The sequence below is a fragment of the Oryx dammah genome, unplaced genomic scaffold (assembly GCF_014754425.2).
Source record: "Oryx dammah isolate SB20612 unplaced genomic scaffold, SCBI_Odam_1.1 HiC_scaffold_20, whole genome shotgun sequence".
NCBI classification, from domain to species: Eukaryota; Metazoa; Chordata; class Mammalia; order Artiodactyla; family Bovidae; genus Oryx; species Oryx dammah.
In genome coordinates this window covers 4,159,128-4,185,030 of record NW_024070204.1, presented here as the reverse complement: position 1 = coordinate 4,185,030, position 25,903 = coordinate 4,159,128, and the positions used below count along the sequence as shown (strand labels likewise).

Below are 25,903 nucleotides of genomic sequence, written 5' to 3'. Positions count from 1 at the left end.
GAAGGGAGGTACATGGCCAAAGGTCCCACAACAGGTGTTAGTGGTGATGTGAACCCGAGGGTCCCCACTTCTCGTATCTCGCCTCCACCATGCGGCGGCGAGCGCAGCAGGCGACGAGCAGGGCGCGGGGCAACCCTACTCCCAGAGGACCACCGCACCCTCCATGGGACGTCTGGCCTCACCAGGTCTTCTGTTTGCCAAAACACCCGGCAGGGCTCGGACTCCATGGTCTCCCTGCCTGCCTTCAGCCACTTCTATACACCTGGCACCTAAGAAATCGAGTGTTAACTCAATAAACTCTAACCTAACGAGGAAACTCGACTTATTAACTCGATAAACTCTAACCTAACGAGGAAACTCGACTTATTTATTGCCAAGTGTGGAAATCATACCTCTCTCAGCTTACTGACTCTTTCATTCACTGGACTACTTTATCTGACGGCAAGGTTACAGATCTAATCACGACAGGAAACAGGAGGGGTCTTTTCTAACAAAATCATTACAAGTCCTGGAATCCCCATCATTACAGGTGAGAGTAGCAACCTCCCAAACCACTCAAAGAAATGCACGGAGATTAAAACTACATTTGTAATATACTCACTTTTATCGATGCTTCCGTAGGAATCACTTGATATTTGTGTTCCAATATGTCTCAGTTCTAAAATGTGGGGGAAAACAATTAGAATAATGTTTGTCGAAACAGCATTTTTAAGTAAGCATTAACTGAATACTCACCCCTTTCATTTTTCTGCTTAGAAAATTCATCAAGTCTTTCCTGTGAAAACAAAACAGAAGCAGTGTAAGCAGTGGACAGGAGGGCAGCTGTTCTGGACGGGATGCACTGGGGCAGCCCAGGGGCGCCCCTCGCTGCCCTCGCATCCGTGGGGCCTCCGCCTCTGCGTGATGGGGACCCGCTGCGCTGAGAGAGGACACGAGCAGGCCTGGAGAGGAGGCCCGGACACAGGCGGCACTGCTGTGACCCATTACCTGTGTCTTCTTAAATTCCTTTTCAAGTATTTTCTTTTCATTCCTTAGTTGCTTGAAGTCCTGAGTTTGCTTGACAGCAGCCTCTTTATTTAAAGAGTACAGTGAAGTAAAAGAGAAAAATAATTTACCAAATTTATAAATACCATTGATGAAATACTCAAAAAACCCACTGAGAGCTTTTCTCATTTTTTTTCAAATTTGAAACAGATTTTGTAAAGTTACCATTCTTCCAGTATTCTGTCGGAATCAGGAATAAAGGAAGAAACACTTTTGATTAAACTATTATTTACAAAAATGAAGAACTGTCATGGGCCTTAAGAAACCTTTCCAATCCCCAAACAAGCCAACCCAGGCCCTTCAGTCAGGCAAAAGGCTGACACTCAAGACCTACAGAAGAGAGGCTTGCTGTGCTCACTCTTCAACAACCAGCAACACTCCGGCGCCAGAGACTCAGAAGTGTGACTCTGCTAAGCAGTGGTTCACTCATACCCTGCTCTTCATCCGGGGGAAGGGAGAGCCTTCCTGGTGTTTACTACACCGCTGTGCCTGCCTGCCTAGAGTTACCCTGCCTCAAGTCAACTCACCCCAAGTGCCGTAACTATCACAGAGGCACTTCTAACACGTTTGTGTGGCTCCCCTGTCGACCAAGAGCAAACTCTTCACTCAGGTTTTTGGCTCTGAAGCACCAAAGGGTTCAACTATACTATAAAAACCTGACCAGTACTGACTGCATCCAAATATGTTCACATACAATTGCTATGAGAAGTAAAATCCTATAAACACCATGGAGACAGTCCCCTCCTGATTCCTCTAACAGACCTGTCTATTTCTTCACTTGATTTCTATGTCCTATCACTTACTAGAAACATGTTTTTGTCACATGGAAAATATATTTTTGATTCAAAGGAAGTTTGTTGTAATAGCTTCGTACACTCTCACAGGCACTTTGGATCCCTTTAAAACATGTCCTTAAATAGACACTTATCCCCACACACTAGCGAGAGGTCATCTGGGAAGGAACACAGTGATATTGTACTTACTGCCACAATGCTTTTGCAAAAACCAAATCAGGGGAAAAGTTGTTACCAAAATATTTAGCATTTAAGTCTGAAAAACCGGGCTCAATTTAGGCAAGTTAATAACTGGAAACATATTCAGCAACGTCTATTCAAATTCTCAATTCACACTCGAAATGAAAATAAACTGTTCTCTGACGGACTCCTGGTTGCCAAGGGGGATGGAGAGAGAGGCAGTGGGAGTGTGGGGTTAGCAGATGCCAACTAGTATACACAGAATGGACACCAGCAAGGTCCTACCGCACAGCATAGGGACTAAACTCAATCTGCTATGGGAGCCGTAATGGAAAAGAAGATAAAAAAGGATGCTTTTTTAAAAAAGAATGTTTATATTATGTGAGTCACTATGCTGTATGGCAGAGATAAACACAATGCTATAAATCAACTATACTTCAATTAAAAAATTAACTAAAAAAAAATAAGCTGTTCTCTGAAGCAGAGCACTAGTGGTGTGAAAACAGGGCCAGTGCAGGGTCAGGAAGGCCCGCAGCAAGAGGGCAGCCCAGGCCCACACCCGGCTGAGAGCGGGGGACACCGGGACCGGGGGGTCTGCAGGGCCCCCTCGCCTCTACCTGATGCTATCGCCACATCACAACCACTGAGGGAGCGGGGAGAAACAGAAGGGAAGATCTCAAACTCGACTCCTGAAAGGGCTCTTGGCTGCCACAGGACGACGGAGCAGAGCCCCGTGTGGCCCACACCCTCCCTGCTCAGCACAGACACAGGGCCCTGACCAACCGCGGTGGGGGGGGGCGGGGGCGGGGGTGGGGGGGGGGACTGTCAGGGACAAGGCGGAAAGCCCCGATGCAGGGAGCCTCACAGAGATCTCTGCATCACGGGAGTCAGGCACATCCAAATACTCTTGAGTTTCTGAGTACTAAAAGGAGTATCCTTTCCTACTAACCACTGATTTCATCACGAAAAAATGAGAAGGCCCCGTGAGATTCAGCTTTCAAAATTACGTCCTTTGACTGACTGCCGCTTCTTACACGGAACACGTGTGCTGTGTTCTGAGTGAACACGACAAGGACCTACACGTCTGTTCAGGAACTGCGAGGAGCATGGTGCTCACACTTCTGCCCAAGGACACCCTTAACGTGCTCTCCCAGGGATACGCTCCCAGGGATAAGCAGGACTGGACCGCCTGACCGAGACCTGCAGCCCGGCACAAACACCAATTACTCGTATAAGGATGATGGCTCCCACCAGCGGGATAACAGGGCGCCAATTACCTTCCAGCTTCTTCACTTTGGCTTCTAGCTTCTTCTTCCTGATAACACAATTGTACATATTAACATGATTAGGGAAGTATTAATGGAAAAAACATATTACAACCTCAAAATCTGTGGCACATGTTTGTTTTTTTTTTTTTAATTACTGAGATTTATGTAACAAAACGTTAGCCACAACAAGCATCACACACCAACCACTAACACCACCAACTGTTCAGAAGGCAGAGCAAACCACAGAAAGAACAGTATGCTGTTTTCATGCAGTATTTGGAAAATGGATTTAAAATTCTCTGTTTATCAGGCATGCCACGCCTGGGACTTAGATGAGCATGGTTCATCTAAGCCAAGCTCATGTGTCCAGGTGATATCTTGATCAGGTGAGGTTACTTTAAGAAGCATGTCTGATGGGAACAGTCACACCACCATTTTATAGGAGACAGTGGCTAGAAAACTACACTTTTTCAGTTTTAGGCAAGATTTTTGAGTCAGAAAAGGTAGGAAATCCTCTGAGAAAGTCTCTTGAGTTACTGTGAAATAACTGTATGTGTAGTTCACAAGCTTTGTAAATGATGTGAACACAGTATTAGACTTCAAAACAGTTAACTGACATTTTGGAAGAACCCTTTGCCTTAATGGAACAAACACACCCATTCCACATAATATGTGTTAAAGGAGATGACAATTATGTTTGTTTTTTTTTTAAAAGGAGATGACAATTATGTCTTCTCTGTGAAAATGTAACACAGATACACACCCACATATAGACATAAAAACTGTTATGGAGTTCCTTCTTTGTGCAAGCCCTTAACATATGACAAGGTATTTTATCCTATTAATCCTTCAACACAGAATTTCCAGACATGCGGAAACCAAGGTTGAGAGACTAGTTCAAGATCACCCCATTAATTATGGTGAATAAACCCAAATACAGAGAAGACAACACTACTCATATAAGCATTAGACAGTGTCAAGGTTGAACACCTTATTTTCACAGTAATTTTTAAATACATACTGAGCATCCGTTTTTAAGCATTCTTCTTTTACACGAGCATATTCCTGATGAGTGTTCTGATACAACTTTAGAGAACTCTGGGAAAGAAATTTTATATATTGAAATTTACATATTGATTGACATTCACCAATGTGAAAGTCGCTGACCATCAGTGATAACTGATTTGACCTTGATAAGCTAAATCATTATCATTTAATAGTATGAAATTAACCAAATGAATAAATATGTTTAGGCAGGAAACCAAAGTACAATTCACTGAACACTTTAACAGATATAACCAAACTCTCAACAGAGGTAACATGATTAACAGTCTAGTCAAACAGAGCTATAAAATTTTAAATATGCTAATTTTAAATCCAAATCTTCATAACATTGAATAGCTAGTATTTTTGTCTCAACCAATTAGAATTCAGCAACCCTAGAGCAACTTTCGAGCTTAATAAATGTAAGTCACTATTGCCACTGGGCTTCCCCACGTGGCTCAGTGGTAAAAATCCACTTGCCAATGCAGGAGACACAGGTTTAATCCCCAGGTCAGGAAGATCCCCTGGAGGAGGAAATGACAATACACTCTAGTATTTCTGCCTGTAAAATCCCAGGGACAGAGGAACCTGACAACCGTCTATGGGGTTGCAAAGAGTCAGATACAACTGAGCAACTACACAGCAATGATTACCACTGCGCAGAAATATCAATCCTTACCCTTCCTGGTAACCAGGGAGCTGTGTTCACACCAACCGCAGGCACGCGGACCGGCACCATGGGCTGGGAAAGGAACACACTGAGCCTGGCCGCAGCCTTCCTGGGCACACAGTTCTTCAACTGCCAGAGCTTGGAGAGAAGGTCTTCCTGACCCCTTTTTACAGGTGAGGGGCCTGAGGATTCAGAAGCTGAGGAATTCTTTGAAAGCCAAACTACAGAATTGACTGTTGAGGTTTATTATCCAACTCTGACTCCAGTATTAATGCTTCCTCTCAGGTATGGTTGATGACATTACTTCGTCATCAGGGGCAGACAAAATTCAGCACGATTGTTTATCTTTCACCACGTAGATAAATATATAATACTTCCTAAACAAACAGGAAAATCAAGCACTGTTAAAGTAGGAAAACCTCAAGGAGGCGCACGGCATGATTTGAAGACTAAGAGGCGCAAGTGCTGCCAGGTCAAGGAGACAGGAACTAGCGTGGCTACCACTCGTCTCCTGCTAAACACCTAACTACTGGCTTCAGAGTTTTTAATCTGTAAAAGCCGTGAATTCTCTTCTAGAGCTCCAGTAAGAGTAACATGAATTTTATATTAAAAAATAAGTTTACAGCACTTAAAACTGTTTTACTGCAACTGGGTTTTGAAACAGAGAACCTAATTTTTTCCTAAGTTTAACAAAGTCTGAACTTTTGCGTGCTATTTTACAATTATGTGCTGTGCTCAGTCGCTCAGCCGTGTCCTACTCTTTGCGACTCCGCGGACTGCAGCCCGCCAGGCTCCTGTCTGTGAGGATTCTCCAGGCAAGAATACTGGAGCAGGCTGCCATGCCCTCCCCTCCAGGGGATCTTACCAAACCAGGGATGGAACTCAGGTCTCCCACAATGCAGGCAGATTGTTTACCGTCTGAGTCACCACAACGGCAGAAAGAAAAACAGAGAAAGCAAGCAATGCAGGACACAAAGTCATACAAATTCTCAGCTAAAAGGTTCTTCTACTAAATCTCTCAAAAAGCATAAGCAACTAATAAATACAGCCTTACATTGATCACTAATAATTACTGTTAAGGACTGAGGCATCAGTCAACTAGTTCAGGGTTCTCTAAGGATAGCAGTACACTTAACAGTCCTATCATTTCTCTCGGCTTTGTTAAGATATACAATGTCCCCTTATCCCAATGATAGTAAATAAGCAGATCTTACTTTACTGAAGATAAACCTGTGTAGGAAAATTACTTTAGGTACCTTTTTCTCTTCCAATTCAGCTTTTAAAAATCCCAGTTCTTCCTGACATTTCTGCAGAGGAGAAATTTTTTGAAGCATCTGCTCCACTTGGTGATGCAGAGTACTATTCTCTCTAAAAATGGACAAAGCATTAATGTTATTATGAGAAGTATCTATGATGAATTATTAAATATATCTACTGGTGAGTTTCAATTTTTTTCTAAAAACAAAAAAGAAAATAAGAATCTCTCTTTCTAAATGCATTCTATTTATTTTGGTATTTTTAAATACCAGAATTATTTACATATCACTTTTTATTTCTTTGACATAACTCTTTCTAATAAAAGCACATCAGAAGCCATCTGAGAGGCAAACAGCACAGGCTCTCAAGCCACTGGAGAACATGAGAATACTGGGCCTGTCTGTCGAGCGATGCGGCTTCCCCATAATAAGCTCATCACCACGGACTTAAATTAAGCGACAGGCAACTTTGAGATTCATTTCATAGCCACACTTTGCCTCCTTCTAATTTTAAGTGTGATCAGTAGTGTTGTATACATCACTACTAAATTCTGAATAAGATCATTTTAAATTGTTTAAAATATACACAGTGAACAACCACATTAAATTGTCCAATTCACAGAGACACTAACTGATAGCAATAAGCTTCAACTCAAGCCACATGGTCAGTAAAAGTAACTGAAAAACCAAACCCTAGGTCATAATTTGAGACCTCAGTAAGAATTCATTTAAACAATTTAACAGGAAGGAAAATGTACATCTTTTATTATGAGTGCTCAAAAAAGCCTACATAATGGGTCAATTCTATGTGGCACTTTGTTGAATTTGTGTAGAAATCTAGTCCAGTAAATGTCTACCCTGAATCGACTGTAAAAACAGGCAGCTTACCTTCTTGCAAACTGCAGCTGTAAAACTTGTTAAAGAAAACTGTGACAACTTTACAGGTACCAGGTACCGGTCTGAAGATAAAACTCCCTTTAAAACTGTGATAATCTGTGTTCAATACACATACATGTAAGATCATAATTTCTAGAAAACAGCATTCAAAGTTCCACCTACAGCATATGATAAAAAGCTTTTTACTGAGCTACTTCTAACTTACAGCATTAGCATAAGTTGAAATATATATTCCTCTAAATTAAAAGATTCTTAATTAATTGTATGATTAATATGAAACTCTAGACAAAAGCAAAGACCAAGGAATAAACAACTACCGAAAACGACCTTGAGTCCCCACACGTCCTGCCTTGCCTTTCTCAAGAGTCCAGAGCACAATTCCAGCAAACAAGAGTTACATACTTACTAAAATCATATACATATATGTATCTATATGTTTAATGAATACAGGTGGCTCAGATGATAAAGAACTAGCCTCCAATGCGGGAGATCTGAGAAAAGAAATACAAGCAGAACATAAAATCTGAAAAACCTTTCACTTTTACAATCTGCACAATTTGATAATTTCATTTCCCATCACGCTGCCAGTAAAATATTACTGAAGACAGCAGTTTCATCTGTAAGTTTCATCTCCTGTAAGACCCTACTCTCATATCACAATATAGAAACGCCTACTGGTCATAACATGTCTGTATCCTCCTCTATTACAACATAAACTTCTAACAGAGTATAGGTTATTCATCCTAAATTACTGCAGTCTTTGCAAGAAAGAAAAATTCACAAAAATTTCGGATGAAATAAAATATACCCTTTGTCCTATAGAAAGAGAAACTGATAAACAAGAAGACGGTCAGAATAACACAAAAGAGTACAGAAAGGAAACTAAGGCAAGGTAAAAAGACAACCCTCAGGATGGGAGAAAATAACAGCAAATCAAACAACCGACAGAGGACTAACTTCCAAAATATACAAGCAGCTCATACAACTCAACACCAGAAGACAAGCAAGCCGATCAAAGAGTGGGAAATGGGAAAGACCTCAACAGACATTTCTCCAAAGAAGACATATAGGTGGCTAACAAACACATGGAAAGAAGCTCAAGGTTGCTCATTATCAGAGAAATGCAAATCAAAACTTCTATGAGAGATCACCTCATACCAGTCAGAGTGGCCATCATCAAAAAGTATACAAGCAATAAATACTTAAGAGGGTGTGGAGAAGAGGGAACACGCGTGCACTGTGAGTGGGAATGTGAACTGATACAGCCACTGTGGAAGACGGTATGGAGATTCCTTAGGATAAAAACTAGGCCATATGGTGAGATGACCCAGCAATCCCATTCCTGGACATATACCCTGAGGAAACCAAAACTGAAAGAAACACATGTATCCCATTGTTCACTGCAGCACTACTGACGATAGCTAGAGCATGGAAGCAACCTAGATGCCCATTGACAGACGAATGGATAAAGAAGTTGTGGTATACATACACAATGGAATATGACTCAGCCATAACAGGAACACATCTGATCAGTTCTAATGAGGTGGATGAACCTAGAACCTATTATACACAGTGAAGTGAATCAGAAAAAGAAAGATAAATCCTGTCTTCTAACACATATATACAGAATCTAGAAAAACGGTACTGAAGAATTTATTTACGGGGCAACAATGGAGAATCAGACAGAGAAGACTTATGGACATGGGGAGAAGGGAGGAGAGGGTGAGATGTGTGGAAAGAGTAACATGGAAACTTACATTACCATACGTAAAATAGATAGCCAATGGGAATTTGCTGTATGCCTCAAGAAACTCACACACGGGGTCTGAATCAATCTAAAGGGGTAAGGTGGGGAGGGAGTTCGTTCCAAAAGGGAGGGGATATATGTATCAGTTCAGTTCAGTTCAGTCGCTCAGTCATGTCCGACTCTATGGCTGATTCATGTTGAGGCATGACAGAAAACAGCAAAATTCTGTAAAGCAATTATCCTTCAATAAAAAATAATTTTTAAAAAAAAGGAGTACAGGATCAAGTCACATAAGATGCTGTATTAAACGTACAGCACTGGCACCTCAGGCTGCAGAGTAAACAACTGCATACCGGAGGTACGATGAATACACACTGTAAGCAAATGTCAGCTGCGTTTATTAAAAAAAAAAAATCTGTATTTACCTGTAGTTGAGGCTGAAGCAGATCACCCCATTATAGGGGGAATTCAAGAATAAGTTTCATCAATTTTTAATAAACTCTTCTAATAATTTTGATCTTTACAATTTCATAAAGTTTAGGAAAGCAGCTCAATAATTTCCCTGCTAGAAGACACCTGTCATTACCTCAGAAAGTTCATTCCATTTCTTCCAGAAAGGACACAAAGAGCACATATCTGCCTCCTACTGGAATTAACTGCCTATTTCCTTGTTTTGCTAATTAAAGGTATTTACAGTTTCCACACAGCTTTCAAAACCAAAGATATCACTCTTGTAGTAACACAGATTTATAGTTAAACAGACGGACAGTTTCAATAAATAAAACACAAGAGGAGATTTTCAGAGGCCTGTGGTTTTAAATGTAAAATTTCAGATACTAAAGAGATTGGAATGCTACGCTTTGATTTTATTACTCCAATGATACAAATCAGATATGATGGTACCAACACAAACCAATAACTGATGATCACATGAGAGTTTAGGAATGCCAGAAACAAAACTGAAACCAGTCTTAGGTTAGTGCAAAACCTAATTAGGAGCATTTGCTCCAACACTGAAGCTTGAGCTGCAGGTTAGTGAATTCCTAAAAATATGTATGTTTATTGTCATAGGAGAGACTTAATTTAGCTAAGTATTAGCACAGCATGTGGCAGAACAACTGGGCACACAATTTCCCCCCTTTCAAGAAAATACAGAAGCCGATTTGCTCCAGATGGCTCCTGAACAAGTGGGGAGTCAGAGCCCAAGAACTGTCCAGCATATACAAAAGTCCACTATGACTTGGCAAATATTTATTACTCTCTACAAATCACAAAGCTAATTAACAAAAGTTAACCTTCCAACATTCTGATACTCCTACAGTGTAATTCTTACAGAAACTCCCAAATCTTTTCACAGCATCATCTCAGCTTCACATTACTCCTAAACCTAAAGAACATAGGTGAGGTCCTCAGTGCAAATGAAAACCTGAGAAAATCAGCATTAATGACAAAAACAAAACATTCTGCAACAAGGAGACGAGCAGCCTTGATTTAGCCTGTGTCTAGAGTAGAAGACAGCTCACTGAGCTTATCAGAGGTACTTCCTACTTTGAATCTGTAAACACCCCTTCCCAAAGGATAACCATGAAAATTATCACATTTGTTTACATTCTTTAAAATTCAAAGGAAAAAGCCAGTAAAAGGATATCATCACATTTCTTCTGATATTCTGTTAACAAATTACTGCAATAAAGAAGAGTTATGTTACTTTTGAATCTAGAAAACACATTATGTTTCAAGCTTTTTTCAAAATGTACAAGGCACTCTTCTTCCTAGGTTTCCTGCAACAAATTTAATTCATTAAATATATGTGCACACGCATATACAGAACCTTAAATTCCTTAAAAGCACTGCACATATATGAGTTTTTAATTTAAAATTCCTTTGATCTAAATACTATCTTTGCCCATAAATTCCTGTGATTTTTAAAGGATTAAAAAAACAGTCTCACACCATGACCATGAACTACCACAAGGAAATCCATCCAGTCCTAAAGCTAAGAAGGCTTTAAAGAATTTTTAAAGCTCTTAGAATTTTTAACATTTCCAGCTTAGCAGAAATTATGTCCTAGCCCCTGAGCTTTGCTGTAAAGGTCTGAGAGCACTGGGAGTTCCCTGGTGGTCCAGGGAGCTGAGACCGTGCAAGTCCCATGGTGTGGCCACACACCAGAGAAGGGTGCACACCAGTTAAGACCAGAGGCCTCCCCGAGGCCAGGCCAGGCCCCGAGGAGCCGCACTGCCCCCCAAAGCATCACGCGGGCCCCAGGCGAGCAACCCCCGGTCTACCCTCAGTCCAGGGCACCACCACCAGCACCCGCCCCAGCTTGTACGTCAGGTTCATGGGGTTCGGCCAAACACACGAAAACATACTCACTCGGTGTTAATAATTTTTTGCTTCAAGGTAATTAATGCATCAACGTATTCATTCAAATTCTGCAAGAAAAAAAGCTGCAGTTAGCCATTTGTTTTTATAATATAAACTTTTCTGTAACATTTATGATAAAATATAAACATACAGTTCACTATATTATACAAACACAGAAATATGTGAGTCTATTATCTACGTTGTACATAACCCCCCAGGGATATTGTGTGTGACCCTGGGCCCTTACTCCATCGCTCAGAAGCTCCTTCTTTAGCTGAACAACCACACACTAACAGCAAGATGCTCTGACTGTGCGTGCTTTTTCACTGTGAGAGCTCAATAAGTAGTCACTGTTTTAGTTCACTCACTACTATTAACCACCAGTCTACACTTCACTCTGTGTTATTTCCAAAAGGACTTAATCCAAAAATGTATGTAAATTCTTAAAAACAGCAAAGAATGAAAAATAACATGGGAAAGACAAATAGGAATATTAAAATAGGGTCAAGAGTCAGTGAAGTTTCTTTTTATAAGGATCTATTTTATACTTTAGGGACAACTACAAATTTGGCTCTAAATTATTGCTACCAATTTGATGGAAAAAATTAACTGTTCAAAATATTTATAATACTTAAAACTGAACAGATATTTTTTAAGTGACTTTTTCCTTTAATGTCTCCTTTTTTCATTGATAAACATTTCAGAACTAAGAACTTATTTTTCATTATCCCCAAAATGTCTTTATCTAACTTATTTTGAGAATTACAGAACAATTTCCCTTCACACTAACATGTAACATTTATTGAAATAAGAAATCAACACATTAGAAAGTATGTACCTTCTTATATAATCTCAACACCTGTCAAAAGCCACTCTTACTTTTTGTACATATCTTTTCAGAACTTCACTGTACATTTAAAGCATGTTTGGATGTATTCAATTCACCATTTTCCCACTGAAGACCAGGTTGGGTCCTTTTCAGTCTTTACCATATTGTTAATAATACACTGGGCAATTTATTTTCTTGCCCAGTCTTCTGGGAGGCACATCTATTTTCAAATCTGAACAGGCTCCCTGCATCAGTGGTAGCTGGAAACTCGATCATCTCAGAACCGCGTTTTTCATTTATATTTCTTCACCAGTGAAACTGAGAAATCACCCTTGTCTCTCTTAAAAATTAAAAAACAGACACCCACTAGGACAGCTAAAATCAAAATGACAGATAATAACAAGTGCTGGTGAGCATGCAGAGAAGCTGGACCTCTCCTAACACTGCTGGTGGAACAGGAAATGTACAGCTGCTGTGGAAAATAATTTCACAGCTCCTCAAAATGCTGAACAGCTAACTATAAGATTCAGCAATTCCACTCCAAGGTATACACCCAGAAGTGAAAACATATGTCCAGGCCAGGTTTGTACACTCTTATTTAAAGCACTTCCCAGGTGGCGCTGGGGGTAAAGAACTTGCCTACTAATGCAGGAGACGCGGGTTTGATGGCTTGATCCCTGGATAGAGAACGTATCCTGGAGGAGGGCATGGCAACCCACTCCACTATCCTTGCCTGGAGAATCCCATGGAGAGAGGAGCCTGGCAGGTTACAGTCCATGGGGTCACAAAAGAGTTGGACACCACTGAAACAAGTTGGCATTTAAAGCAGCATTTATTCACACTAGCCAAAAAGTAGAAATAAACTAAACATCAACTGATAAATGGATGAATCATCATCTGATGAAGGAAAAAATAAAACGTGGTACAGCCATGCAATGTGAATATCTGACAATGAGCAGAAATGAATGGCCCATGCTACATCGTGGATAAACACTGAAAACCTGCTAAGTGAAAGAAGCCAGCTACAAAAGGCTAACGCTGTATGTTCCATTCATGTGAACTGTCCATAACAGGCAGAGACAGAGAGACAGAAAGTAGACTGGAGACCACCAGGGCCTTGGGCTGGGGAAGCGGGATGACTGTTGATGCTTAATGGGTTCTTGGACAGGGCACAGGGGCAAGAAAGATGTGTTTAACAAGTGGTAACCAGTTTCCGTAACTGTGACTATACTAAAAATCACCTAACTGTACATATTAAAAGGATGAACTTTATGGTATGTGAATTATACTTCAACAAAACTGTTACAGCTAAATTAAAAACAGGAAAGCAAAATAAAAGACTCAAAAGATCTGGTGGTAAAATTGAAAAAAAAAAGATGCCCTCCAAACTCCTCCCTCCAAAAAAGCAGAGACATGGGAAAGAATTCAGAAAAATAAAAGCAATCGGTGTGTCAGTGCAAGAAGTCTCACCTGCCTGATAAGAGTCTCGGGGAAGAATGGAAAAGATAGGGAGATCATTAAACACTGAAATTTCAAGAAGAAAAACCCAGAACTGCAGCCACAGTTGCCAAACTGAAAGGGCCCAGCACAAGGATCCAAACTGGATCCAAACCAGGAAACAGAAGCACAAAATTTCAGAGCATGAGGCAAAACAAGGATCCTGTAAGAGTCATGAGAGAGAAAAATCAAAGTGACACAGTTCAGTTCAGTTCAATCAGTCGTGTCCAACCCTTTGTAACCCGATGAATCACAGCATGCCAGGCCTCCCTGTCCATCACCAACTCCCAGAGTTCACTCAAACTCATGTCCATCAAGTCGGTGATGCCATCCAGCCATCTCATCCTCTGTCGTCCCCTTCTCCTCCTGCCCCCAATCCCTCCCAGCATCGGACTCTTTTCCAATGAGTCAACTCTTCGCATGAGGTGGCCAAAGTACTGGAGTTTCAGCTTTAGCATCATTCCTTCCAAAGAACACCCAGGGCTGGTCTCCTTTAGGATGGACTGGTTGGACCTCCTTGCAGTCCAAGGAACTCTCAAGAGTCTTCTCCAACACCACAGTTCAAAAGCATCAATTCTTCAGTGCTCAGCTTTCTTCACAGTCCAACTCTCACATCCGTACATGACCACTTGAAAACCATAGCCTTGACTAGACGGACCTTTGTTGGCAAAGTAATGTCTCTGCTTTTGAATATGCTATCTGGGTTGGTCATCACTTTGCATCCAAGGAGTAAGCGTCTTTTAATTTCATGGCAGCAATCACCATCTGCAGTGATTTTGGAGCCCCCAAAAATAAAGTCTGACATTGTTTCCACTGTTTCCCCATCTATTTCCCATGAAGTGATGGGACCAGATGCCATGATCTTCGTTTTCTGAATGTTGAGCTTTAAGCCAACTTTTTCACTCTCCACTTTCACTTTCATCAAGAGGCTTTTTAGCTCCTTTTTACTTTCTGCCATAAGGGTGGTGTTATCTGCATATCTGAGGTTACTGATGTTTCTCCCAGCAATCTTGATTCCAGCTTGTGTTTCTTCCAGTCCAGCGTTTCTCATGATGTACTCTGCATAGAAATTAAATAAGCAGGGTGACAATATACAGCCTTGACGTACTCCTTTTCCTATTTGGAACCAGTCTGTTGTTCCATGTCCAGTTCTAACTGTTGCTTCCTGACCTGCATATAGGTTTCTCAAGAGGCAGGTCAGGTGGTCTGGTATTCCCATCTGTTTCAGAATTTTCCACAGTTTATTGTGATCCACACAGTCAAAGGCTTTGGCATAGTCAATAAAGCAGAAATGGATGTTTTTCTGGAACTCTCTTGCTTTTTCTATGATCCAGTGGATGCTGGCAATTTGCTCTCTGGTTCCTCTGCCTTTTCTAAAACTAGCTTGAACATCAGGAAGTTCACGTATTGCTGAAGCCTGGCTTGGAGAATTTTGAGCATTACTATACTAGCATGTGAAATGAGTGCAATTGTGCAGTAGTTTGAGCATTCTTTGGCATTGCCTTTGAGATTGGAATGAAAACTGACCTTTTCCAGTCCTGTGGCCACTGCTGAGTTTTCCAAATTTGCTGGCATATTGAGTGCAGCACTTTCACGGCATCATCTTTCAGGATTTGAAATAGCTCAACTGGGATTCCATCACCTACACTAGCTTTTTTCGTAGTGATGCTTTCTAAGGCCCACTTGACTTCATATTCCAGGACGTCTGGCTCTAGGTGAGTGATCATACCATCGTGATTATCTGGGTCGTGAAGCTCTTTTTTGTACAGTTCTTCCATGTATTCTTGCCACCTCTTCTTAATATCTTCTACTTTTGTTAGGTCCATACCAGTTCTGTCCCTTATCGAGCCCATCTTTGCATGAAATGTTCTGTTGGTATCTCTAATTTTCTTGAAGAGATCTCTAGTCTTTCCCATTCTGCTGTTTTCCTCTATTTCTTTGAATTGATCCTGAGGAAGGCTTTCTTATCTCTCCTTGCTATTCTTTGGAACTCTGCATTCAGATGCTTATATCTTTCCTTTTCTCCTTTGCTTTTTGCTTCTCTCCTTTTCATAGCTATTTGTAAGCCTCCTCAGACAGCCATTTTGCCTTTTTGCATTTCTTTTCCATGGGGATGGTCTTGATCCCTGTCTCCTGTACAATGTCACGAACCTCATTCCACAGTTCATCAGGCACTCTATCTATCAGATCTAGTCCCTTAAATCTATTTCTCACTTCCACTGTATAATCATAAGGGATTTGATTTAAGTCATACCTGAATGGTCTAGCGGTTTTCCCTACTTTCTTCAATTTAAGTCTGAATTTGGCAATAAGGAGTTCATGATCTGAGCCACAGTCAGCTCCCGGTCTTGTTTTTGCTGACTGTATACAGCTTCTCCTTCTTTGGCTGCAAAGAATATAATCACACAAGTCATATACGAAGAACCTGGGATCAGAATATCTTCTGACTCCAGCAATCATCCAGAGACCTGAGAAAGCAAGCCTTTAGCATGCTGGGGGAAAACGAATTCCAAGGTAAAATTCCACACGAGCTATCAATCAATCACGATGGAAAACAGATATTCTAACTCTTGCAGTCTCTGCAAACTCACTCCCCAGACGCCCCTGCTCAGGGAGGTACCCAAGGACGTGAACAGAGCCCACCCTAATCATGAGATAAACAGAGAGAGGATGAGGCAGGCACGAAACAGAGGTCTGGAGAACCCAGCAGGGCAGCTGTGCGCCAGACTGGGGCAGGCCCAAGGGCTCAGAGGGGATTTTTCTCCTTGAAAACCCAGTGGAATGAAGGCATTAAGCTGATCTAACTGACAGAGCTGCAAGGGAACGTGGCGTCATCATACATTGAGATGGATTATTTTTTAAGTAACGTCTTCCCACCCACCCCCAATTCTCTTTGAAGTTCTTTGCAAGTCAATGTCATCTTCCCAGCCTTGCTTCCAGGGGCCATTCTGTAATGTCCAGAACTGTGCCAGACAGATTCCAGAAACATCAGGTCCTGTGGTTAGACACAGCTGGGCTTAAATTCCTCTTCCACCACTTTCTAGAAGGGTGCATTGGGCAAACCAACTTAACTTTCCCTGCCTCAGTACTATTTCCAGTTTTACAGACAAGAAGACTGAAACACTGGTTTTCGTGTGTGTTTGGGGGTGGGGCAGGTTATGTATCTGGCTTGCTATCAGGATTAAACAGAAGCAGCCATATAAAGCATTTAACTTCATCTCTGCCATATTAACATTTTCAAGATTAATCCACTGAATTAAGGATATAGCTATTAATCAGGGGAAACACTAGAAAACACAGAGATAAGGAAAAATAACTGCAATTTATTTCATATTTGGCTCTAACAAACAGTCATAATGATGTCAACTCTAAATAGTGACCTAAGAAGCATTGCAGCTACACTGAGAGGGTTGTTTTTTCCACTGGGAGCGGGGGGTGTAGGTCCAGCCTCACCCTCCAAAGGCAGAAATGGAAAAATAAGTCTGAAACTGAAAAACAAGAAGCAGCGACATACCTCTATTATTTAACAATATGCAACAGTGCAAACAAAACTGGCATCTCTCGAGAACATGGACAGGCTGGCTGGGGGCTTAACAAATCTGGCATGTCTAGCTGTCTTTCTAAACTACGCTCACACAGAACTCTGACTTTAAAAACTTAAAATCACAAGATGCAGCATTACCCAGGAAAGCAGCATACACACCGGGTGAGGACCATGCCGTGGTGGCCGCCGCACCCCAGTCCCTGACCTCTCCTGTGGCCGGCTGGCAGGTCTGCCACTGCGCTGTCCTCATGGAACAGTCTCCGGGGCCTCTCCGACCCCGCTCGCGGTCAAGGCCACTAGCAATGCATCTGGGAACCGTGACCGTGCTGTGGAGCGGGGGGCGGAAGGCCCCGGCTGACCGATCGCCCGCACGCGCAGGCCGTGCCCTCCCGGTGCCCAGCCTGCAGGACAGGACACGGTCCCGGGCTGCTCTCCCTCCCCGGGAGGTGCAGGTGGGGGTGTCCTGAGACCACTCTCCTGCCGCCTCCTTCCGCGGCCCGTGCTCTCCTCTGGAACCCCTTTGCCGCTGTCTCTGTTCTATGTCTATGTGCGGACACAGCTTCCCCTCCTTCGGGGACTTCTCTGCCTCAGCGTCCCCTGGAAACCTCACGTCCCCCAGTCTCCTCTGCTCTCCTGACCCCCTCCTCCTGCTTTCCTCGGGCTCCAGCCCGCGCTGCTCACTCCCGTGCTCGCTGACCCAGCCCCCAGGGCAGCCCCCGAGTCCTGCCGTCTGCTCCACAGCCCGTGGTTCCACGAGCCAGGCGCCCACCCCCGAGTCAGTGAGGACATGAGCGCTGAGAGAACGGGGAGCGACGCAGTCCTGAGTCCCGCCTTCCCTCCACACAGCGGCTGTGCACGCGGGGCGGGGGCACACTGAGGGCCCAGGGCTGAGAGGCGGGCGGGGGCGGCCCTCGAGTTAGGGAAGCGGTGTTACAAGACACAGACATCGAGCAAATAAGGAAACACATGGATGACAGCGGGCTAAGGAAACTGCCTGAGTCTGCCTGTGAGCACTAACGTTTGGGTTTGGGGCGAGAAGGTTCTTGGCTGACTCTGGAGTGCCCTTCCCGCCGTGGGAGGCCTGCCACCTTCGCGGTCACTCCTCACCCCACGCCAGAGGCTGTCCACCCTCTGGGGCTGGTGCAGACCAGAGCCCACAGGGCAGGCCTGAGACTGCAGCCCTCAGAAAGGCCTGCTTGCGAGGAGGAGGGCCTTGGCTGGCGTCCGGGAACCTGGCTTTCTGAAGGGTTCCCACCATTCCCCAAACCGGTAAGAGTGGTACCCAGTGGCCCAACGGTGCGACGTGGCTGCTGCTGAAACCTGCTTTCCTCCCGGGAGGCTGGCGCCTGGGCATGTAGGCAGGGCAACCATATGGCCAGCCCACAGCAGCCTCTGAGCTCGGAGTCTCTAACAAGCAGCCCTGCTGGACAACACTTGACACGTGTCACAACATAGGGCTACACAACCCTTGAGTCAAGCACTCAGCTGGCTTCCTCTACATGGCACCTTGCTCGCCTTTCCTGGGTCTGCTTCACCGCAATAAACCACTAACCTAACCCTGGATCAGTCCTTCCTGGGCATCAACAAACCCGGGGCGGTCACGGGGCTCACTACTGCAGGGTAACCACCCAAATGTCTCCAGACCTGGCCAAGCGTTCCGCAGATAATACAAAGCTCTCCTGCAACTTCCCAACACACGGGAGAAAGACCAACGGAAAAAGGCAGAAGAGACACAACGACACACAATACATCTCCCTGACGGGATCGCGCACCAGGAGGGGGAGGCCACACCTGGCCGTGATGTAGGCCCCTCGGATGGGTCTGCAGATAGTGACCTGAGGGAAATCGCAGCTACACAGAGAGGCCAGAGGAAGTGCGGCAGGAAGGCTTCTGACCCGATGGGAGAGCTGAGGCTCTGCTAGAAAGTGCTCACATCTTGAGGAAGCACACTGAGTGTGGAGTGGGAAAAAAGTGTGTGTGTGTGTGTGCGCGCACCCGCCTGTGTGGAGACCGACGAGAATGTGGAGCGGGGAGAAAGTGCGTGTGCGTGTGCGTGTGCGTGTGTGTGTGTGTGTAGACCAACAAGGACCTGAACAGAAACATCTTGACCACCTGTGAACAGGATGAACAGAATATCAGCCTTCAAAACCACAAATCTCTCTGATTGCTGTGCTGTGGGTGACTTGGCTAAATGACCAGCTCGAATCCTCTCCAGTGAGCCGCGTTTCCTCCTCCTGTTTGCTAACCTTTAACCAACTGCGGGTGAATGGAGTCCGGCCGAGCTTCATGAGGGCTGAGCCTGTCCCCGAGCGGTCAGCCAGGGCCCCAGGTGATGCCCCTGGCACAGTGGGAACGCCTACCCCTCCACCTGCACACACCTGCTGGGACCGCTGGGCGGCTCTGGCTCCGGGGAGGGCAGGCTCCAGCCTCGCGGGCCTCTTCTTCCCCATCCCTCTGCTTGGGGCTTGATCACTCAGGCACTCCGTTCCCCTCCTAGTCTCTGCCCGTGACGCCTCCTCTGCCCACACCATGCCCCTTCCATCTCTTCCCTCTCGTTTATCACAAATGGTTCTTCAGGCCTAGACTCACTTCCTCCGCGAAGCCTTCAGCTGCCCCTCCTGGATGCTCCCAGGGTGCCTACCCTGAACGTCCCTGGGAAGAGAAGAGCTGACCTCTGACCAGCAGGGTCTGAACCGCGTGGGTCCCACCTTTTAATCGGATTTTCTAAGTGCTCCTTACAAGACACGTGCACTGCGGAGCCGTCTCACTCCTCTGGAACCTCAACCACGACACGTGCTCCGTGCCTCTTCTGTTCACGCTCACGTTCCAACACACACCACCGTCTCACAAACATGGTGACGCTCGAAAACATTTCCTGAATGAATCTCAACTCCGTGAGCATTCGCCATAACCACTTACATTTCGGGGCAGGTAGGTTTCAAGTTGCAAACAGTGGAAGTTGAAACCACTGGTGATTATCAATGGAAGTCCAATACAAATTTATATAAACAACTGGCTCAAAGCTGCTCCAAGGATAGCCAAACACTATTTATTCTGAATCTATTGTAGTTACATAAGCTAAACAGTATGACTATGTGCTTCAAACTCTCATCTGGATTCTCCAGAGAATTAAAATGTTTTACTCTGCAATAACTAAAACTGGTTAAAAAAAAAAAAACGTGGTGGGGGTGGAGAGGCCCTCTCCTTCACCAGAATAAAGGGGCTTCCGCCAGCTTGACTTAAAACCTCTCAGCTTAAGATTTGTTTAACAGTACATAATATCACCAGTGTGAGGATCCACACAGGTTTAGGATTTCCAAAGTGTGGCAACCCATACGGACACTGGGCTACAGATCAGTGATCAACCATCGTAACCAGTAAGGATGAGAAAACAGATGAGGTGATGTGAGAGACTAGGGAAAAACGTGGTCAATCTATAAACTTCTAAATCAAGCCACAAAAGCAATGTATCTCTGCACCCTCTTAAGAAAAAGAGGGCAGGGAATTCCCTGGCAGTCTAGTGGTTAAGACTCCAGAGTTTCACTTTTGAGGGCTCGGGGTCAATCCCTGGTCAGGGAACTAAGATCCTGCAAGCCAGAGGCATGACCAAAATAAGAAAGAGAGAGAGAGAAGAGGGCTGGGAGGAGTGAGACGGGGAGGAAGCCGCACAGCCCACGCAGAGCACTGCTCCGTGGGGACAGCTGGCCTCCACGGGGCTCAGGGGGGAGCCACAGCGCTGGTTGGGGGCTCCTGCAGGCAGACCCTCCTGATGTGCATGGGAAACTTCTGCAAGACCCAGGACTTTCACGCGCCAGAGCTGACAGCAGGGTGTGCTCGCCACAGACCCTCTCTCTCTGAGACCCACCACGTGCTGTGGGGCCACGCGATCCTGCAGGAGCGTCTCTGCTGCGGGGTCGACCGCAGGCCTACTGACTGGCAAATGCCTGTCCTCACCCTCCGGTCTCCGCATCCTGATCTCCCCCACGCGTCCTCTTTACCTCCGTCTGTCTGCTGCTCCTGGCCTCATGACCCCATACCCACTTTAGTGACCAGCAGGTGTGGACGAACACACTCCTCCACTCTCCTGTCCCCACTTCTCCCCAACTAAAATTCTCAACGTGAATTCAGAGCCCATCTGACCTAGCCGCTTCGCTTTTTCCCCAGAGGGGATTGTGGTACCTGGAGGCTCCACAACCAGACGTGAACACAGCTGAAACCCCTCAGGGCTTCAGTCCACATTTCCAGTGTCTGTTCCATCCCACAAACAAGGGTTCCCCCGAGCATAACCACACCCAGCCCTCCAGTGCTACCCGTGGGTGTCTCTACCCTACACAGGCTGAGCTGTGTTGGTGAAGGAGACCACAACACCTAACTATTTATGATCCTGCCCCTTTCGGAAAAGGCCTGCAGACTCCTGTACTTAGACACCTCACAGGACGACCCCTACGGCTGCTGGCTGGTTTGAGAACCAACAGAAGAATGTGGCGCAGCAGGAAGGAGGGAGGTGCCCAGGAGGCGACTGCAACAGCCTCTGGGCCAGAGATTACAGAGGTTCACACGAGGGGGTAAGCAGTGGGGACCCGGAGAAACAGGTCGACCAGGAGAAGAAGACAGCACGCTACCGGGCTGGACGCAGGGTGAGAGAGAAAAGCGAGGAGCCGAGGGGACATCTAGCTTCTGGCCGAGCCACCAGGAGGATGCAGCCGCTACTCTGAATGAAGACCAGGTCTTTGAAGGAGGTTTGGACCCATGACTGGACTCATCGTCGTCCTCCTACAGAAAAACCTGTGACTCACTGTCCTTTCAGAAGAAGAGCCAACATCCTTACAACGGACTCGAAGGGCATCCCTGGTTAGCCTCTCCTCTAACTTCATCAAATTCCGTAGGTCACTGTGCCCCCCACCAAATTCACACACTGACGTATAATCAGCTACAGGAGAGGCACAGCAGGGTGGTCCTCCGCTGGGTGAACAGGTCAGAATGGCACAGCCTCTGGGGATGGGATCTGCGGTCTCACAAAGGAGACCCCAGAGCTGCCAAGTGAGGGCACAGCAGGAAGGATCACGAACCAGGAGTGCCGCTCTCACCAGAGAGCAGATCCGCCAGCCCCTGGATCCTGGACTTGCCGGCCGCCGTGACTGTGAGGAGTGAATCCCTGTCGCTTATAAGTCACCTGGCCAGGACAGCCCCAAACCCACCAAGACCCCAGCGCGTGCTCCACCCCAGCTGCCGTGCCTCCACGTCTTCCCAAGCACACGAGCGACTGGCCACCACAGCAACCTCCCGGCCGTCTGGGGTGCTCCTCTCCAAAGACGTCTCCAGAGCTTATCCTCGCCCTCTCTGCCCAAAGACAACCTCCCTGAAGCCTCCCTACTTAAATTCTACCAGACACTGGCCCTTTCCTCAGCCTTTTATTCCTCTCCCTCCTTTCTCTGCTCAATTTATTTCCAGCACATTTATTACCTTCTCACATAACTTGTTGACTATCTCCTCCCCCTACCTCCTAACATAGAGGCTCTAAGAGATGAAGAATACTTGCCTTTTCACCCACTGCTGTAACTGCCTCTGCCCCAACCAGAGCTCCTCCAGTTCCTCAGACACCTCGCTTCTTTTCACCCCCAAACCCGATCACCTGTCAAACCTTCTACCTAGGAAGCTCCTCCCACACCTATCCAGCCTGCTTCTCATCATTCACGTGTCCGAATATCACCAGCTCAAGAGCAACCTGCCCTCCCAGCAGCCCCCAGCCAAGAAAAAACCACCACTCCAACTCCTCCCTTATTTTCCTAACACTTCAAGCCTTCTGAAGTCTCACGGTCACACACACCCCTCATCTGCAATTTGCTCTGTTCACCACTGCGTTATTCACTACTATGTCCCTGGTGCCCAGAACACCGGGTACAACAGGAGTAATTCAATTACACGGCAGTACCACGCTATACTACAACCACCTTCTCTGCCAGCTCAGACGGCAAAAACTCCACCCGCCAAATGCGGGAGCCGCAAATTCCACCCCTGGGTTGGGAAGACCCCCTGGAGAAGGAACTGGCAACCCCCTCCAGTATATTCCTGCCTGGAAAAAAAAAATCCCATGGACAGAGAGAGGAGCCTGGAGGGCTACACATACGGCCCATGGGGTCGCAAAGAGCCGGACGCGACTGCGCACACAGGCACAGGCGGTGCACAGCGCTACTTTACCGCCGGAAAACACTGATGACAGCAGCAAAAAGAGAGACTCCTGACATCAGATGGCTGCGAGCAGTCCAGCTGGGGAGGGGCACTCCGCAGGGCCTGAGGCCGACGCTGGCAGCGGCTCCTCTTCTGCCGGGGGCGCGCACACTCCACACTACACTTCAGAGACGTGCAGCGTCCACGTGCCTTCGGGGGACGAATGACCCTCCTGGCCAACCCGCAGGCCACATGAGCACCCGCCCCCACCACCCCCACAAGCAAGAAATACGGAAGGACTGGCCAGCACAGTAAAAAAACAACCACTTTCTCTTGGGAGAAATTAGCTTCCCTTGGCATTCTGACCACCACTCATCTCCCTCGGAGTCAGCCTTGGGGGAAACACCGGGATTGGAGAAGGGAATCCCAGGGGGCCCCCTCACCCCTCCACCAGCGCTGCACCTAGGAAATGAATCCCAGATTCTAAGCCTGAAGAACACAGGGAAAAGTCGCTAAAACATGTTCAACTCTTGCAAGCCCATGGACTGTAGCCTGCCAGGCTCCTGCGTCCATGGGATTCTCCAGGCCAGAATACTGTAATGGGTAGCCTTTCCCTGCTCCAGGGGATCTTCCCGACCCAGGGATCGAACCCTGTTCTCCCGCATTGCGGGCGGATTCTTTACCAGCTGAGCCACCAGGGCAGTCCAATACTGGAGTGGGTAGCCTTTCCCTCCTCCAGAGGATCTTCCCGACCCAGGAATCGAACCACGGTCTCTCCCTGCACTGCAGGCGAATTCTTCACCAGCTGAGCCACCAGGAAAGCTCTAGCTTTTCCCAACACGGGGAGGGGGAGGGGGGCTTCCGCCCGACCCCCACCCCCACCCCCGCCCCGCGCCCCGCACGGCCCGGCCCAGCCCCTCCGCGCCCTGGGCCTGAGGAGCAGACGCCTCACCTGCTGCAGAGAGGCGCAGCCCTGACAGCGCGAGAGGTCCGCCGCCGTCCCCGGCGCCGCCGAGTGGGTCTCGCCCGGCATCATGGTGCCGCCGCCAGGCCCGCGGAGCCCGCGCGCCTCAGGGGTCGGCGGCCTCGGCCCCGTCCTGCCTCTGCTGACGCCGCCGGGGCCGCCTGGCCCTGCCGGGCCGCTTCCCGCCGAGTCCGGGCGGGTCCATCCGTGCACAGAGGTCCCCGTGGAGCCGGGCGAACGGCTCTCCGAGCCAGAGCCACCTCAGGCGCTGCAGACAGAAACGGTACACCCGGCGCGGCCCCCGGAGCGTGCGACGCCGCCGAGCCAGGACCCCGCCCCGCCCCGGCTCGCCCCGCCCCCACGCCGCGGCGCGGGGCTGCCCGCCGCGCCGCCTGAGGGAAAAACGGGGCGGGGGAGGCGCCGCGGCGGCGGGGGCACACGGCGCGAGGAAACAGCGCAGGGCGGAGAGGCGTCGGACGGGCCCCCTCTTCCGCCGTGTAGCGTTTAGTCTTCCTTTGCCGGCTTGCTGTGTAGACGGCTTTCGATAGATACCTAAAACCTTCGCCGAGGGGGAGGTGACCTGAGGTGACGTCACTGAAGGCGCCTCCCGGCCCTGAAGGACCCCGCACGCTGACGGGCCGGAGCGCAAGTTTTAACTGGACGGAGCGTCAGAGTGCGACCGGGCCCAGGCGGAGACCCGAGGACTACATCTCCCGGCGGCCCCCGCGCGCCGGGCAGACCCCGAGCAGGTCTTCTGCCGCCGCGGGCACGCCTGAGGGGGCGGTTCGCCTCGTTAGACGTTGTCGTCGTCGCCGCTGACCAGTCCTTCTTCCCAGACGTCTCTCTTCTCCACAGCTCCCCCGCCTTCCGTGTCCACTTGCCGTCCGGCCCCGCGCTCCTCGGCCTCTTCCCCACCCCCACCCCCACTCCGGAAGCCCTGCCAAGCACAGCGCCTGGCCGAATCCTGGACGACCCCGCCTCCCGTCAGTGGCCGGCTGCTAACAACTGTTTTTAAAATATCTTGCAAAGGGAAAAAAAGAGAAAATCTTCACTTTACAGCAATTCCCGGATACACTCAAGTTCTCATCCTCTTGTTTGAATCGAAGTTTTCCCCAATATCCGCTGCCACCAGAATCTTTTTGATGATCCCAGCTTGTTGCCATCGGTTACCTTGCTCGGAAGCCTCAGACGTCGCTTCTCGACGTCTGGTTAGGAAATCCGAATTCTTAGCGTCCCATACAAGAACTGCATGCATTAAGGAGACGTCCCAGACCCTATCAGCTCCTTCCTAAATCTTCGTATGGAAATTGCAACTGAAAATAGCAAACCCTACCCCTTCCAAGAAAGCAGTCTGTGTTCCTCTCCAAACGCCGGCATCCCTGTCCTTGCTTGTACACGCTCTGCGGTTGAAGCTGGCTGTGAAGTGGAGGGACCAGGTGTCCAGCAGTCGCTTAGATCACCTGCCCTTGGCACTGAAGAATCGTCTGTACTCGTCCGAGGGGCTAATGTGGGATGTGCAGAAAACAGGAGTAGGGTTAAAAGTGAAAGGAGAAGCGAGAAAGGGGAGAGGAGCCCCTGTGGTCCTGATGACTTTCCATGTCTGCCTTCCAACCTCGGACAAACAGGTCTTAACAGTA

General features: G+C 47.0%; 1 protein-coding gene across 2 annotated transcripts in view; it reads right to left on the bottom strand.

Annotated features, from left to right (window-relative positions):
• The window catches only part of ICE1 (interactor of little elongation complex ELL subunit 1), a 65,584-nt gene extending 40,996 nt beyond the window's left edge, over positions 1–24,588 (bottom strand). For both annotated transcript variants that reach the window (XM_040262381.1, XM_040262382.1), the window contains exons 1-10: positions 24,255–24,588; positions 11,274–11,332; positions 10,549–10,583; positions 7,145–7,163; positions 6,257–6,368; positions 4,308–4,384; positions 3,296–3,333; positions 988–1,070; positions 736–775; positions 602–658 (exon numbers count right to left, since the gene is read on the bottom strand). In XM_040262381.1, coding sequence (XP_040118315.1) covers positions 602–658; positions 736–775; positions 988–1,070; positions 3,296–3,333; positions 4,308–4,384; positions 6,257–6,368; positions 7,145–7,163; positions 10,549–10,583; positions 11,274–11,332; positions 24,255–24,338 — 604 coding nt within the window. In that variant the 5' untranslated portion in view covers positions 24,339–24,588. The remainder of the gene's footprint in view (positions 1–601; positions 659–735; positions 776–987; positions 1,071–3,295; positions 3,334–4,307; positions 4,385–6,256; positions 6,369–7,144; positions 7,164–10,548; positions 10,584–11,273; positions 11,333–24,254) is intronic.
• Positions 24,589–25,903: the final 1,315 nt, after the last annotated feature.